Below are 17379 nucleotides of genomic sequence, written 5' to 3'. Positions count from 1 at the left end.
AGTATAACATATATAAAATACATATTATTATATATAATATAATATAAATATATATCATAACTTTAATGCTTAGGTTTTATTACTGTCATCAATGAAGTATAATCAAAATTATGTTGAGAAATATGATTTATAAATCAATGGCTTTCATAAATATATTCATGAAAATATTTTATAAAATGAGGACTACTGTTTTAAGTTTTTAATAAAAACAAATGTAAAATTATTTTGGGAGACTTCTGCTTTGAGTCATATAAGAATAACTGGTATAAAGCTAGCTCTCCAGCTGGTACTGGACTAGCTGTCCACTGTAATGAACTACAAAACTGGACAGAATTTTTGGTGTTGTTTTGTAGAGTAGAACTGGGATGTCTAAGAGGAGGGAAATACACAAAGTGAGCAGCATGATCAGCCCAGATTTCTGTCTGGAGTCACTTTTCAGAAAATAGTATGACAAGGTGGGACCCACACAGACCACGGTAGTCTTGATGAGCTGACGAGGCAGAGGTCAGAGTTCAGGGCTGCTGAGAGAGCTAGAATTTGCAGGACAGGGTGCACAAAAGGAGGGAGGTACATGAAAAGGTACTTGAGAAATATCTGTAGTGGTTCCTTTTAGTCTTTGACCAGATACTAAGTTGTGGAAGTACATGGTAACAGAACATGAAGCCTGCAAAGAACAGCTCCTGGGCAACTGTGTGCCAAATGGAGATTCCAGAGATTGCAGATGTAGGAGTTCTGACCAGCTACAATGGAGAAAGCTCACTGAATACTCCGAGCACTCAGTTAAGACCCTTGATAAACCCTGCCATAGGAGCTGAGCTATTCTAGTCTTGGAGAAGGAACTATTTTAGACTTGCCCTATAAAAAGCTTAAAGGTAAACTTCGAAAGGCCTCTGCAGCAGCTTGCAGCACAGCTGAAGTGTTAGCTCTTTCTAGGGCAGGAGGGCCACCTCTGCAAGCCCATAGGGCCTGAGGAGGAGCACTACAGAAACAGCATTGTCAGGGACATCCTGAGAACCAGAGAAAAAGAAGTCATTTCATATTGATGAGAGTCAGTTCATCAGAAAGATATAATGTGCATGATTCTAATATAAGACTTGAAAATATATGAAGCAAAACCTGATAAAGCAGAAGGGAAAAATAGATATTTCCATAGTTATAATTGGAGATTTTAACATTCCTCTTGTAGCAATTATTAGAAAAATAGGAAAAAATTCTCAAGTTGACAGAATAGGACAAATTAATTGTGCATAATTGATATTTCTTGAATTCTGTCAATACTTTGGACTTTTCAAGTGCCTATGGAATGCTCACCAAAATAGGTCATATGCTGAGCCATAAAAAAAATCTCTATAAATTTCAAAGAACTGATATCCGTACAAAGTATCTCTGACCTCAATCAAATTAAATTAAAAATCAATGACAAAAAGCTCTGGAAAATTTCCAAATAACTGGAAATTAAGTAACATATTTCTAAATCACCCATGAATCAAAGAAGGAAATGAGAAAATATTTTGAACTGAATGATTTAAAATGTAACATTAAAATTTGTGGGATTCAGCCAAAGCAGTGCATAAAGTGAAATTGATAGCTTATATTAGAAAAGAAGAAAAATTTAAACTAATGGTCTAATCTTGTACCTTAGAAGCTCAAAAAAGAACAATTAAATACAAAGAAAGAAAAAGAAGATCAGAAACCAATAAACTAGCGAAGTTATAAACATAAGAAAAATTCAACAAAATCATATATTGGTTGTATAAAAATATAACAAAACTGGCAAAATTGATAATAAAATTGTCAAACCCTAGATATACTAATTATCACCAAATGTTGGCAAAGAGGTGAAGTAACCAGGAGTCTCATATTTTGCTGTTGGAAGTATAAACTACGACCCAGCAATTCAACTCCTAGGTATGGTTTCTAAGAGAAATGAGGGTACATAACCAAAAATATCTTATATGACTTGTATAAGAATTTTCATAGAAACCTTATTCATAATAGTCCCAAACTGAAAATAACTCAGTTCTTCATCAGCATAATATTGGATAAACACATTGTAGAATATACATACAAAGGAATAGTACTCACAATAAAAAGGAATGAATTACTGATATATACAACAACATGGAAGGATCTAAAAAAAAATTATGCTGAGTGAAATAAGCCAGTTTCTGAAGAGAACATGTTCTATGATTCCAAGTATATGAATGTCTAGAATCTCCTGAAATGTTAGAAATGCTCTATATTTTGATGACAATGTGGACTACCTGGGCATGCATGAAAACTGTAATACTTAAGGTCTATATATTTCACTCAATGTAAATCACGCTTCATAAAAGTGAAAAAATATTTTGAAAGCATTTTCAAATAAAACAGATTCTTAAAATTTATATCATACGTTGAGATGAATTGAGATATCAAAATATTTTATACTTAATTTTCTTAATATGAGGTTATTCATACTTGTTTTCAAGACCATCCTTAATTTTGATGTGAATGACACCCTTTCTGTTTAATCATCTATTGTTTGTAGCCCTTGTCTTTTTGAAAATTGTTTCTAATTAAAGAAACTGCAATTTTGTTTTCTGTCAATGAATAGCAGCAACTTCTGGGTGCATACTTGAATACAACAAAAGTAAACAGAGAACTAGTTAACCCAAGAGAAATGTGACTTTCCCACCTCCACCTAGGTTGCAGGGAAGTTGTATGCCAAATAGTAGTTCTTGAACTTCTTGGCTCTGTTGTGTTGACCTTTATATGGTTAATTCATTTCTTATTCCAATGAAAAAAAATAGAAAAAAGATTTAGGTGTTATATGGAATCACTGATTTAACTCAATTACCCTTTAAGATGCCCTTTATTTTTCATAGGTTGAAGTTACATTACGCATCTTATGAACCAACTATAAGAGTATTATATGAGAAGCACCACGCTTTACTGAAGCAGAAAATGCTGACCTCTTTGGAAAGAGACAGAGCAGTGGGACAGGTAAAGAGACCATCCAAGCTACCTGAAAATGATTTTTAACCATTTAGTTTTTATAACATTATTAGAAATACTGGTTTTGTTTCTGAGTTAAATTTTAAAAGATTTCCCCCAATTGTCATGCTGTAAAAAAGATTAATTTGGAAACATCCAGGAAAAGTATTATATCCATTTTAAAACTACAAAGATTATTATTGAATTAAAACTATTTAATTAAAATATAACTTTTTAGGAGATTATTAAAATATAGTTACAGAGAAAAACTCAGCCATTAAAACATAACAACATTTAAGCTGGGTTTTAAATGCCAGCTTTGACAGCTATAAACCTGGACCTTACCTAAACACTTTAAACTCAGATTTCTCATACATAAAGTATAACCACAATGACCTATCTTTTAATATTGTTGTGAAACTTAGATGAGATAATGAATAGAAAGTCCATGCAATTTACCCCCAAATGAATATTTGAAACACCTAGTTACTGACGCAATTTTCAGTCATTTTTGCTGTTGACACCCTTTTTCATTCTTCTTGCAGGGTTTTTGTATAGGCCTAGGCCTGGGGTAGTGGTGAGGAATCTCTAGTATAGAATTCAAGAAAAATAAAACAAAATGTTTCTTGGCCACATTAAAAATATGTAACACTTTATTAGAAAATATAAAACTGCTACTATGCTTAACATTCTTTTATTGTTTTCTGGAGATTTTAATTTTTGGTCAAACTTTCAGAAGCTACAGAAGCTTGCACGATGGTTACAAAAGGGTGAATGATTTTATTAAGACATACTTTAATCAACTGTATATTGTCTTTTCTTGAGTATAATCTTCAGCTACTACAATAAAAACATCACTTGTCTCCTTGTTTCTTTTTTTTTTTTTTTGCGGTACGCGGGCCTCTCACTGCTGTGGCCTCTCCCGTTGCGGAGCACAGGCTCCGGACACGCAGGCTCAGTGGCCATGGCTCATGGGCCTAGCCGCTCCGCAGCATGTGGGATCTTCCTGGACTGGGGCACGAACCCGTGTCCCTTGCATCGGCAGGCGGACTCCCAACCACTGCGCCACCAGGGAAACCCTTCGTGTTTCTTTGTGCTTGAAATTTAATTGTGTATTCTTGAATGTATGAATTGCATTAATGGTAATATTGCATAAAAATAGTTTAATAATAGTTTACATTTTTATGGTACTGTATTGTCAAACCTTCAGAATTTCATCTCTTTGCTCTTTTTCATCTAACCTGTCCCCACAGCCTCCCAACAAGAGACAGTTCTACAACCTGGAACACTGTGAGCTAGATTCAGGTTGCTCCTGCTTCTTTTCCTGCCACAAAACAACTTAGACTTTTGCTCCTCATCTTACTCTCCTTTTCCCCCTGTTTGCATGCACATCTCCCTATTACTCTTCTCTCAGGAGGAATCCATCAGTCCCCTGGCCATACATTCCCAAGTGACCACGTATACTTTGGTGTCTCTGACAGACCACTCAGACTAAGTTTCAATATTCAGGGATATCAGGGCCTTCCAGGCATCCATGATGGCAAGTGCCTACACTCCCCTACAGGTTGTTGATTTCTACATCTGCCATCTATCTATCACTGGACTAGATCTTCCAGGCAATATCAGTGTGATTAGGGCTAAGTTATCTTCCTGGAATGGCCATCAGTTCCCCTATCTCTAACATGAGGTTAGATCAAAGGCCATATTAAGGACATATTTAGGCCATATACAGTCTTTGGGTTTCAGATTGCTCATCACTGGTTTGGTTACAAGAGCTAAGGATTAGGAGTGATAGGAGTCAGTCCCAGCTGTGCTACAAAGTAGCCATGTGAACATTCAGGTAACTTTACATATATGTCTCTTTTCTCATTCATTAAACAAAGATAAAATTACTTGCCTTATGATTGATATGTATCTAAAATGAAAACATGTTTGAAAATGAAAATCATTCTCTCTATGAGGAAGGGTTGAATTTTACACACTACCATTCAGATATGTAAAGAACTGTATCTTCATTATCTACAACTTACTTTGTCTTTGAACCCCTACTCCTGCTGAAGGCAAAATAAAACATAACCTGCTATTAAAGACTATCCAGATCTTTCTGGGTTAAAACGGTCTCTTTGAGTTTAACACAGGGTGTTTGAATGTTATATTAACTGATTGTTTAGCTAAAACATATCTGTCAGTGTTAATTTTCTGTCATCAAATAGCATCCTTTTCTTCTCACTCTTCCCAGATGGCTCCTAGTACAAGAGACCCTTATGTGTCCACTGGCCCAAAGTCTACATGCTATCCTTTCGGCCTTCACTTTCTAGTGTAGTGTGACTGGTTTGGTTATATTCCTGGTGTTTAGGTACATGGTTCTGGGTGGTTCTTTTGAGTGTGAACCTAATATACCTTGCTTATTCCATGGCCTCTGCTACACCTTCTGTGAGATCCTTAACATCTGGACCTCATTGTCCTGACTCTCATTCATTGTCATTTCCTTATCATTTCCTTAAAAACCTTATCTTAATGACCATTTAGCTTACTGTGTTTCTCTTAACATATAGACTTCTCAAATACTTTGCATGAAGAAGGGTTAGTTTTTAGAATTTTTAATGCTATTTAGTTTGTATATAAGAGTGAAAGTGTACTGTGAGATGACAAAAATCTAATAAGTATGTGTTTATAAATTCTTTTGATAGATAATAAACAATGTAACTTTTATTTATCTTTAAAAAATATTTTATTTATTTATTTATTTAATTTATTTTTGGCTGTGTCAGGTCTTAGTTGCGACACGCAGGATCTTTGTTGCGACACGCAGGATCTTTTTTGCAGCATGCAGCATCTTTCGTTGTGGCGCACAGGTTCTTCAGTGAGGCACGTGGGCTTCTCTCTGGTTGTGGCGCCTGGGCTGCAGAGTGCGTGGACTCTCTGGTTGCGGCACGCAGGCTTAGTTGCCCCGAGGCATGTGGGATCTTAGTTCCCCGACCGGGGATCAAACCTGAGTCCCACGCATTGGAAGGTGGATTCTTTACCACTGGGCCACCAGGGAAGTCCCCAACTTTTAAATTTATTTAAGTCTTATGGAAACATCTATAATTTAATTAGTTTCAACTTTACAGAATTACTGAAAATGTCCAAAATTCTGAATTAGAGCCCCATGTTTCAAAAAAGATAAAATATAATTTATTTGTTAGAATATATATATATGTATAATAGATTACATTTTATTGTTTTTGGATCATGGGGTTCAATTTAGGATAAATTCTAAAAGATACATACATATATATGTATGTATTTCTAGGTCTGTCTGCTGAGAGGGTCTAGAAGTAATGACACTGCAGTAGCAACAAGTATATCCAGTGCCTAATATCAATTTCTAATACTATTCTCCAATAAGAGGAAGTAGTTAGTGCTCCTTGGAGAAGTGGCTGAGTGTAGTCTGGGTAAGGAAAATACAAGATGAGCCCGGGTGAGCATTTGGGGCATCATGTTGTGCTAGAAATTAGGAAATGTTCATAATGTAAAAAAGAAAACAAGGAAGGAAGGAAGGAAAGAAGGAAGGAAGGAAGGAAGGGAGGAAGGAAATACCCAATATGATAATGGAGTATGTCAAAGGACAAAGGAACTATTGTGGGCAGCTATAGATGGACCACCAACCAAATTTGGTTTGGATGTTGAGCCTGATGATGTACCATGGTAATGCATGGCATTAACAGGGGAAACAGGGTATACAGGAACTCTCTGTACCATATTTGCAACTTTTATGTAAATTTTACACTATACTAAATAAGAAATTCGTTAAAAAATTTTATAATCCATTTGGCATCCAAAAATAGATATAAAATTTTTACTTTTTTTTCCCACCCAGGCATTTCATGAGCACTAATCCATAGATTACAAATTATTATCTGCTATTTTCCATTAATAAGGAAATGTTGCTACTCAATGATAGTAGAAAAATGTGTGTATCTGTATATAATTAAATAGATGATATTTTGTGTTGGTATAATCATATAAGGGATGAGATAGCTTTTTAAGGTTGAATTTTTAATTTAAGTCTGTTTTTCAGGAAATATCAGTAAATGGTATGCCACCAAACTAACAAATTAAATAAAACAAGGAGTAAGTTTGTGGGTGGAAGATGAGTTAAGAGTTTTAGGATAACAACAGTCTCTTCATATTTTACTTCCCAAGTAATACTTACCTCATCTTTTATGGACATAAAGATGAATTAGGCTGTTGTGAAGCAATTTCAACAGAGGAGAAAACTCTCAAAGTAGACACCTGAATAATTATCATTAAAAGTGTGCAATGAGTATTGTTGTCTCAGGAAACTATGCTGTGAAATAAATGTTTCAGGCGTTTACCCATAATAGATACTTAATACTTGCCATGGAATTGAATTTAAACTTAATAAAATTGTGTTTTCTTTTGTTACAATTAATGTTTAAATTTTTAAAATACATAGGAATTAATCCAAGAGAAATTAATATTTTCTATATTTTGTAATCAATATTTAAACATTGTATTTTAACCCATTTTTTGAGTTATTTAGTATATAACCTCATATCTTTGGATTTTACTTTTTAGATTTCTGGACTTCAAGAAACACTGAAGCGTATGGAAATAGGGCATAGTTTCCATGCTCCTGAAATTACAGGTAAAAGTGAAATATAATAAAACTGTAATTTATTATAGGTTGGTGATTTTTCAATCCTATCATAACTCAAAATGCTGATAGGGTGACTTCTTAACCTTATATTTGAGGCAACTATTTTTAGGCATTGGAAAACATCACAAGTCACAGAAGGCAAATGATAGAAGGAAAATTTGTAAGTTGAGCTTCACCATCATCATGACTTTTTGTCCGGGAAAATTTCCAAACCAAACTCTATGGCGATGGAGGTCAAGAAGAGCATGGCAGTCCTGTTTGAACTGAAAAGGCAGACTATAGTTCATAAGTTGTTGAAGCATCTAGAATCTGTAGGAAAGGGCACCAGATAAGAGGGTGCTGCAATGAACAGTGGCCTGGTTTGTGAGAGAGTGTACTATGAGTCCTTAGATGATGGCTGGGCTACACATGCAAGACTACCTGAGATTTGCCAGAGAGAAAAGACTCTTTAGGATTCAGAGGGGACCAGTGATCTATAGTTCTCTTTTGTGCCAGTACCATACTGTTTTGATTACTGTAGCTTTGTAGTAAAGTCTGAAGTCAGGGAGCCTGATTCCTCCAGCTCCATTTTTCTTTCTCAAGATTCCTTTGGCTATTCTAGAGATTGTCATACTGAGTGAAGTAAGTCAGACAGAGAAAGACAAATATCATATTATATCGCTTATATGTGGAATCTAAAAAAAGGGTACAAATGAACTTATCTACAAAACACAAATAGAGTTACAGATATAGAAAACAAACTTATGGTTACCAGGGGGTATGAGAGGGACGATAAATTTGGAGATTGAGATTGACATATACACACTACTATATATAAAGTAACTACAGTAATTACTGTGTGACGCAGGGAACTCTACTCAGTACTCTGTAATGGCCTATATGGGAAAATAATCCAAATAAGAGTGGATATATGTATATATATAACTGATTCACTTTGCTGTACACCTGAAATTAACACAACATTGTAAATCAACTACAATAAAAATTAAAACCAGTAAAAAACAGAAAAAACAAAACAAAAAGAGGGGATCAGGGATTCTAATTGTCAAGCAGTGATGGGATATATTGGCGTTCTGGCCAGGCCTGGATTGAAAGACCTCTTCAACACCTTGGTGACACCATATTAACATTAACCATACTGTACCCACCCTATAAAACCAAAAAGAAAGCTTACACAGGATTCCTAGGGGAAACAGAGTTTAGAGTTTGAATTTTGCCAAGTTAGAGAACCTTGGGGAATATTTAGGGCTTTCCATGGATCCACTCGAACAGAACATAAAATTAAGCCTGGAATTCAAGGTGATCATCAAAAAATTAAACTGCTTACTAGAACAGAAATCAGTACCTTTCAGAGGAAGATAATTGTCCAGAGTTTAATAATCTACCTTCATACTGCTCAGTGTATAATTAAATTTTTCTAGTTATGTTATAGAAATTGGAAAATGTGATCCACAATCAAGACAGAAACAATAAATGGAAACCTATATTCAGATGGCCCAGGTGTTGGATTTAGCAGATAAAAATGCTAAAGCAACTATTTTTTAATATGATCAAGGACTTAAAGGAAAATATTACATTATAAATGAAGTGGTAGAGAATCTTGGCAGATAAATGGAAACTCAAAAAAAAAAAGGAAATAGAAATCTCTTACTGAAAAATACAATAACTAAAATCAAAATTTTATACTTCACAATAGATTGGAGATGATGGAAGTGTCAGTGAATTTTAAGAGCCATCAATAAAAATCATCTATTCTAAAGAAGAGAGAGAAAAAAAATGAAGGAGCCTGTTTAACATACAAGTAATTGGAGTCCCAAAGGAAAAAAAATGAGAATGGGGCATAAAAATATTTAAACAAAAGATGACCTAAAATTTTCCAAACTTGATGTAAAGCATATACTCACAGATCCAAAAAAAGCAACTAACTATAAACACAAAGAAATCATGCCTGGATGCATCATACTCAAAATTTATGTGAGAAAATCTTGAAATCAGCAAGAGAGAAAAAACACGTTACCTATAGGGAAACAATAATGCAAATAAAGGCTTATTTCTCATCAGAAATATTGGCGGCTAGAAACAATGAAATGACATGTTTAAAATGTAGAAAAATTTAATTCAGAATTCTATATTCAATAAAAATATCTTTCAGAAATTAGAATGAAATATAAACATTTCAATACAAATGAAGCTGAGAGATTTTGTTGCAAGCCATTCTAAAGTACAGGAAATGCTAAACTATTTTCTTTGGGCCAAAAGAAAAGTAAGCCAGAAGAAACTTAGATCTGCAGAATTGAATACTGTACAGAGATTTAGAAATGTTAAATTCTGGTTAATGTAAACGTTAAGATTTCCTCTTCTTAATTTTCTTAAAAGGAAAGTGACTGATAAAAACTAAAATTATAACCTTGTAAAATAATGCTCTATAAGGTATGTAAGGTATGTAAAGGATAAGAAAATAATAATTTGGGAGGTAGTGCAAATGTTCTATATCTTGATTTGAAGATATAGGTGGTTGGTTATATGCCTACTTATCTTTGTCCAAACTTACCGAACTCTACACTTAAAATGTATGCATTTTATTTTATGTAAATTATACCTCAATAATGTTGACTTAGAAAAGAATGATGAGAAGCTCTAAAATATAGAGAGACTGCAAAATGGTGAATTTTTAATAAAAATAACATTCTGGTATTTCCAGATGACTGTTCATTGTGTTCTCTGATTGATTAAGGCTTAAAAGAAATGTGTAGCATTCTCATATTCAAAAACTTTTTCTCAGCCTTGATTCAGTAGTTCCTTTCCTAATATTTTATATTAAAGAAATATCAGTTATGCTCAGTGATGCCTAGAGAGTCTAAGCACAGGGATGTTTATTGCACTCATATTTATAGTAACAAAACTATACAAGCAGTCTTAATCTTTAATCACAAGTGAATGTTTCAATATAGTTGATCATACAATACTAGAAAGTCTTCAAAAATCACACATAAAAGTTCATATTAAAATATTAATGTTAAGAAATAAAAACATGTAGTATAAGATCATGTCTGTTAAATATATGAAACTCGAAAATGTTTACATAATTTTATTTGGGTAATGCGATTATTTCTTCATTTTTTCCTTACTGCATTTTTTTCAAAGAATATTTATTTCTGTTTACATCAAAAATTTTTTTCATATATATATAACTTTTAAGAAGAATACAATCAGATATAAATATGATATGTGAAACTACCATAATTTCAGGAACTCTAACTCTCAAGTTGAATAAAGACTGTGAAAAACAATAAATATAAGATGGCATAAAGGTTGAACTGTGCATTGAATTGATGCTTGCATCAGTTAATCTCTAAATGTTACATTCTACTTATAAGAGCTTATGATTTTATTTATTTATCCTTGACATCTCTATTAAAATAAAATAATGGTTTATAGATAACTCCTTTATGAAATTATCTCCTGGTATTTAATCTAATTTATAAATGAATATATTACATGTTTTTCTAGGCTGACATTTATAAGTTACTTTGAAGATCAAGTTTGTAATTACATTTTTATCTGTGATGTTTTGAAGTGACTTTTGATCAAAAGAAATAAATTCAAGCCCAACATGAAGAAAACAGGTTTTCTTTTTTAGTTTCATAGTCTCAGTTACCTGAATAAAAGTTATTCCTTAAATTCCGTACTGAATAATTTTGTGCTCCTTATAAACATGCCTTCTAGTTTTAGATAAAGGACTTGCAGTTCCTTTTCCTAAGTTCCTTGTGGCATGCCAGCATTTGGCTGTGTGATCTCTGTTATTACTCAGATTGGCTGATCAACTAGAACCTTACTTAGTCAACTTTGAAAAGAACTTGGTTTATTGGTTAACTGGTGGTTCTTCGTAAATCCTGCTGTCCTTCACAATTATTTTAATATATTTAACTCTTTCCCTTTTCATTTTCTCATTTTGGCTTAATTTTTAAAGTATTTTATCTGTCTGTCATTTATCTACCTATTTTTCGTTCAGTTTGAACAGAAGTTGGTATGGCAGTAGAAATTCTTCAGATTAAATGTAATTCGCCCTGTAGTTAGGAAACAATGACTTGATTGTCATTTACTCTGAACTTTGGGAAAAAGACTAATTAATTGTTATTTAATCTGAATTTAAGAAATAAGATAAAACTGAGACTCACTTGGAGTAGTTATCAAAAAATTTTAAATGTACCATATTTTTTGACTATCAAAGTGATGCGCTTATTACAGAAAAATTTTAAATGATAAAATGTTTTAAAAATTATCCATAATTGCTACCACCTAGAGAGAATATTAATGTTTTAGTAGTCAAATTTCTTACCTGAAAAGGGTTTATAATTCTACATTTACTCTTGTCTGGTATGTAGAATAATAGAAAAATTCCTAGGAGAAACTATGAAATAGTGAATTATTATCAGCTAGATGTCTGAAGTGATAGTTTTGTTACATTTTTCTGTGTTGTAATGGAAAGTAATATGTATCAAATATTTACAAGAAACTACACAGAAAGCACTTTAGTATTACATATTATGAGAGAAAACTTTTTTTGTGCAAATTATATAAGCTCAGAAAGTTTATCAGTGTGCTGGTTTTTATTATGTTTGTGTTAGCTGATGTTTGATTTCATATGAGGTTGCAATTTGAATACAATGATACCTATTTCCAAAGTAGGTATAAAAATACATATAATTGTATTTTATGATATCTTGTAATTTATGATAGGAAACTATGAATTCAGTAAGAACTTCTAGAAATTGGAATGTTTTATGAAGTGAAAAACTGTGAAAGCTGACTTCAGCATCACAAACAGATGTCATATATAGTAGAGCAAAGGTTTTAGTTTAATTAATTGCTTTTTAAATCGGGTATTTTTTGTTGCTCAGAATTTCACTACAAGATGTCATTTTCTTATGACTATATGTAGTATATGGTCTAGTTTAGAAAGATATATTATCATTTCAAATATAACCTCTTTCCCTTTATCTCTGTTACCTTTTTGTGAATTCCAATTAGATGTGTACTTGATCTCATTTTAGCTTCCTAATCTCTTAGATATTTTCTGTTTATCTCCCTGTCATAAACTATGGATAATTTCTTCAAAACATTTTTTTCAGTTAAGTAATTCTTTTTTCAGCTGTGTTTAATCTATAATGGAGTTAAGGACTGGCACAATATAGGTACTTACGTATTTGTTAAATGAATATATTCATGCATATCTGACAGTTAACCAGGGGCCTGAACATGTTCTGTTAACATTGATTGAATGTATGCATACATGAAGAAATGGTTGAATGGGTGAAATTTTGCACTGGGAGTACAATAACTATAATTTCTATGAGTGAAAATGTGTTTATTTATTTGATGTTTACTAAGGAATTGTATCTTCCTTAAGATAATGACTGTGCCCAAGTAAAATTTGGCAAACTGCATAGTAGCAGTCAGTACTATAGGCCTTTTCATTAACAAGCATTAGATGATAAGCATGAGGATCCTGTGATGGAGAAATGGACTTTGCCAGGGTGTTACTAAACATTAAGAAGCACTATGTGGAATTTGAAAATTATATGCACTTTTATGAATGTGACAAGGACCCAATGTTTGAGTCTCTCATTTGTTCTACAAATCTTTGTATAAAGTGATATTTATCTGATAGAGAGTGGGAATCATGTTTATTATTGGTACATTGAGAAATAATTAAGTGTTACTTTTCTTTCAATTACACATACACTATGCAATGTGTATTCTCATGTTTTGGTTGCAAATGTCGATTTTTTTCCTAAAATATTTTTATAAAGTATAAATTCTTGTAATTTCATTTTGATTGTGGAACAACTACATATCCTTATATATAAACCAAGCCCTTTTTGATTTTTTACTTTCATTTATCCTTACCATTTTGTTTGTTTCTTGCTTTTTATTTTATTTCTTTCACGAAGTGGTGCTTAGTAATGTTTTGCATGCTATCTGAGGTCTGCTCGTATTCCTAGAATTATCTACTGGAATCCTGGATTTCTCTCCTTACTGCTTTCTCCTTTCTTCCCTGTAGATATTACTATACAAATTCTCCTTATATGTAAAAGGGAACAAAAGGTAGTGACCTTCACAGGGTTAATGACAGGATTTCATGAAATAATACGTGTAAATTGTTTAGACCAGTACCTGTTAGATAGTAAAACATCAATGAGGCATAAATGCTAATGATTATTATTTTAAATTATTATCATTATCAGGCTTTCACTCTTGGCTGTTGAAGAGGAAAATACAATAAAAGAGAATTCGAAGTGAAAATTTTTCTCTAATCTCAATGAACTGTAGTTGTTGCCTTTTCTCCACATTTTGACTTCCAGATGCTGTGGGGCTCTAACTTGTAGCACCGTAGAGCGAGGACATGCAGTCTGGATACCCTAGTGTTAGAAGTTTTAAAAGTACTTTCATGTAGTACTAACTTATGCAGCATTCGGCTTTTATGTTATTGTGGGGATTATTTTGATGGTTTTCTTCCTTGAAACTGGTACTGAATAGGAAAAATTAGATCAGGAAAGAAACTAAATGTTAGCATATGCTTCCTTACTTTATAACATCAGGATTCTTTGAGAGTCTTGACATTGAAATCATCCACATATTTTTGTGTTCATCATCTTTTCTCTATTATAAATTAATGTTATAAATTAGAACATTTAGTCACTTAATTATGAGTTAATAATGATTATAACCATATTAATTATTTGAAATCAGCTGGCTGTTTAGAAATACAGGGGGAAATTATGTATACCTGAACACGTATATGTATGGAAAGATGTGAAAAAGAAACAGACTTTTCCTGTCACTTTTCTTTTTACCTCAGATGATTCCTTTATGTCCAGGAGACTGTGGGGACCAATGTTACAACTGTATTGGAATGTTACCCTGTTTTTTCTTTTCTTTTTTTCTCAACATTGTGAAGCATAGAGAATATTTTATTAATACAATATTCATTTAAAAATCTCTTTGTTTATTATACAGTTCCACTTGGGAAATTTTGTCATTGCTTAGCATTCTCTCCTTTGACTCCCTTCAACTTTTGTTTATAAACACATGAAACCTCATGATAACAGGAATTTAGATATAATGTTACTGGAGATTGGCTCACATGCTTTTCAACTGCTCGCAATGCTGTTTCACTAACCTTGCAGCAATGCCACCCTGCATTTTTGGGAAATGAATTTGAGACTTCATTTAAAACATTTTAGTATGATTTTAATATTATTAGTTTAATACTTCAAAAAATACGTGTATAATGAATTTGGCTTTCTTATTTTTTTTGGTTATAATATTTCTTACAAACAGTATAAACATTAAGAGTAAACTGTATTATCTTATAGTTGTTCCGAATTGTGAAAAGGAAAATGCACCAGAAGGTCCTACTCAGAAAGGTCTTCGTGAAGCCAGAGAACAAAGCAAACGTAAAACAAAGATGAAAGTTAATACAAAGGTATGATATTTTTGTTTCCATTAATTCATACTTAACTCTCAGATATTCAGATTCACGGACTCGTATCATTATTATATTGGAAAAGTAATTTAGAAGTTATGTATTCCAAACCACTTGGTCTATAGATAGAAAATGGAGGTTCTTAAATGTTACTAGTAACTAGTTAATTGAGGGACACACATTTATTAGTGGCAGAGACAGCTCAGTGAATCACTCTGCCACTTACTCAAACTTAATCATGGCCATTTCTGCTCACCTGCTCACTCTTCTGCTTAAAATTACTTTTGTCCAAAAGAAATAACTATCAGATCATCCCTTATTTATTTTCTCATACTATAACTTCAAACTTTCATTAGTCTTTTCAAAAAGAAGAATGGAAAGAATTATACCCCATTTAAGAATCTCTTTATATCTGAGCGCCTTTGCTGTGCATCAGGATGAGAGTTAAAATCTTCCGTGATTACAGAAAAAATGGTATTAAAAATGTCTGGTCTGGGGCTTCCCTTGTGGCGCAGTGGTTGAGAGTCCGCCTGCCGATGCAGGGGACACGGGTTCGTGCCCCGGTCCAGGAAGATCCCACATGCCGTGGAGCGGCTGGGCCCGTGAGCCATGGCCGCTGAGCCTGCGCGTCCGGAGCCTGTGCTCCGCAACGGGAGAGGCCACAACAGTGAGAGGCCCGCGTACTGCAAAAAAAATGTCTGGTCAAAGAGATAAAAAATGAAGAAAGAAAATTACACAAAACCTATGAAGGGTTTAGTTTCTTGTCATGAAAATTGCATAAAAGTTTAGCTGAGGTAATGAATGTTTTTATAAATACCTTTGAGTTCTAAAATATCTGACATTTAAAAATGAAAGCATTTACAAATATAACTTTTTTAGTGTAGTAATGCTATAAGAACAACAGATTTTTATGAATTCAAATAATCATTTACTTAGCTAATATCTATAACATTTTTCTTCCTCAAAGGTATGCATTGGAATCTAGTATCATATATAATATTTGAATAAAATATAGACTAAATGCTTTTAGGTTATACTAAGGCTTTGATAATCACTTTCTAGTGATATTTAGACTACTATTTTACTGTTCCTCTATCATCAATACTAATTTTTTAGGTTTATGGTATTTGAGGGAAATCCCCTCTTTTAGTCAGTCTGCCTCAGGTTCCCCATGTCTCCAAGGTCCCATCAGGACAGACCCTCTTTTGTCACCATAAAGCTTTCCCACTTCTCCGCCTGCCTGTAATTTGAGTTTCTGCCTAATGCAGTCAGTGGCAGTAGATGACTCCATTGCTGTCACTAAGTAGTGCATGTTCTTGTTTGGATAATCTTTATCTCCACAGAGGCTAGTAAGTCAGGGAGCAAATAAAAGACTCGCAATAATAAAAAAAATTCAGAGTTAAGGATTCTGGGTGTGATAGTGGTGGTTGTCATGAGAAACATTTTCATCTTCTGACGTGGCATAGGCATTCTTTTTCAGGTAGTAAGTCATACTTAGAAATGACTTTTTCAGGTCAGTAGTTAAATATATTCAGCTCTGTGTCATAATCAAAATTCCAAACTTGCATGAGTTTCTTCTTCATTTAAGAATGTGTGAAGGGTGACTGTGGGCTGTCTGTAAGTGGGTGACAGGATCAGCTGCCAGGGACATTGGAACAGAGCAGGCAGGAAGGCTGGGCAGGCCATAGCCCCAACAGTGGCCAAATAAATAGAGAAATTTTGGAACTTTGGGATTAAAGCATAGTATATGTGACAGAGGCTGCCTTTCCTTTCCCACACCTCACCCTCACATCCTACCATTCTCTCCTATGGTATGGTGCCAGATCTCATGTGTGTCAGGGGCAGGGGTGCTCTAATGTCATTCCAAGCTTTGCTCTTGTCTTCAATCTCAACATGCAAGTGTGCATCTCTCAAGATAGTTTGCCTCCTTTCATTAGCAATCAATTCTTGGGTTTTAGTCTACATATAAAAGTTTTATCGTGTGTCCTCTGTATAAAAGTGAAGAAAAAATAGGGTAGGAGGAATGTTTTATTCACTTTTGCAATTTTAAAAGCAGTTATTTAATGAATTTTTCTGACATTTTGCCTTTTCATTCAGGCAAAGTCAGGAAATCATTTTGGGTTTAAGTCAGAAAAAACTAGTTTAGATCGTTTGAACAAAATAACCTTAATACATGGAATTGATTACATAGGTGACAGAAGAGCTAAGATGTCATCTAGGGGACAGGAAGACAACTCAGAGATTGTCA

At 33.4% G+C, this 17379-nt stretch overlaps 1 protein-coding gene across 2 annotated transcripts in view; it reads left to right on the top strand.

The window, feature by feature from the left end:
• Positions 1-17379, top strand: part of SPAG16 (sperm associated antigen 16) — a gene marked incomplete at both ends in the record, with an annotated part of 885965 nt that overhangs the window by 43177 nt on the left and 825409 nt on the right. Inside the window, 3 exons of one of the 2 annotated variants that reach the window (XM_082657932.1) lie at positions 2868-2985; positions 7561-7630; positions 15022-15131. In XM_082657932.1, the coding sequence (XP_082514058.1) occupies positions 2868-2985; positions 7561-7630; positions 15022-15131 (298 nt within the window). Of the gene's footprint in view, positions 1-2867; positions 3004-7560; positions 7631-15021; positions 15132-17379 lie in introns of both variants that reach the window. The other variant, XM_082657931.1, reaches the window with a different exon arrangement.

This window comes from Grampus griseus (genome assembly GCF_964374135.1).
Source record: "Grampus griseus genome assembly, chromosome: 7".
Lineage (NCBI taxonomy): Eukaryota > Metazoa > Chordata > Mammalia > Artiodactyla > Delphinidae > Grampus > Grampus griseus.
The sequence above is the reverse complement of the archived record's forward strand: the minus strand, read 5'-3'. Positions and strand labels throughout refer to the sequence as shown.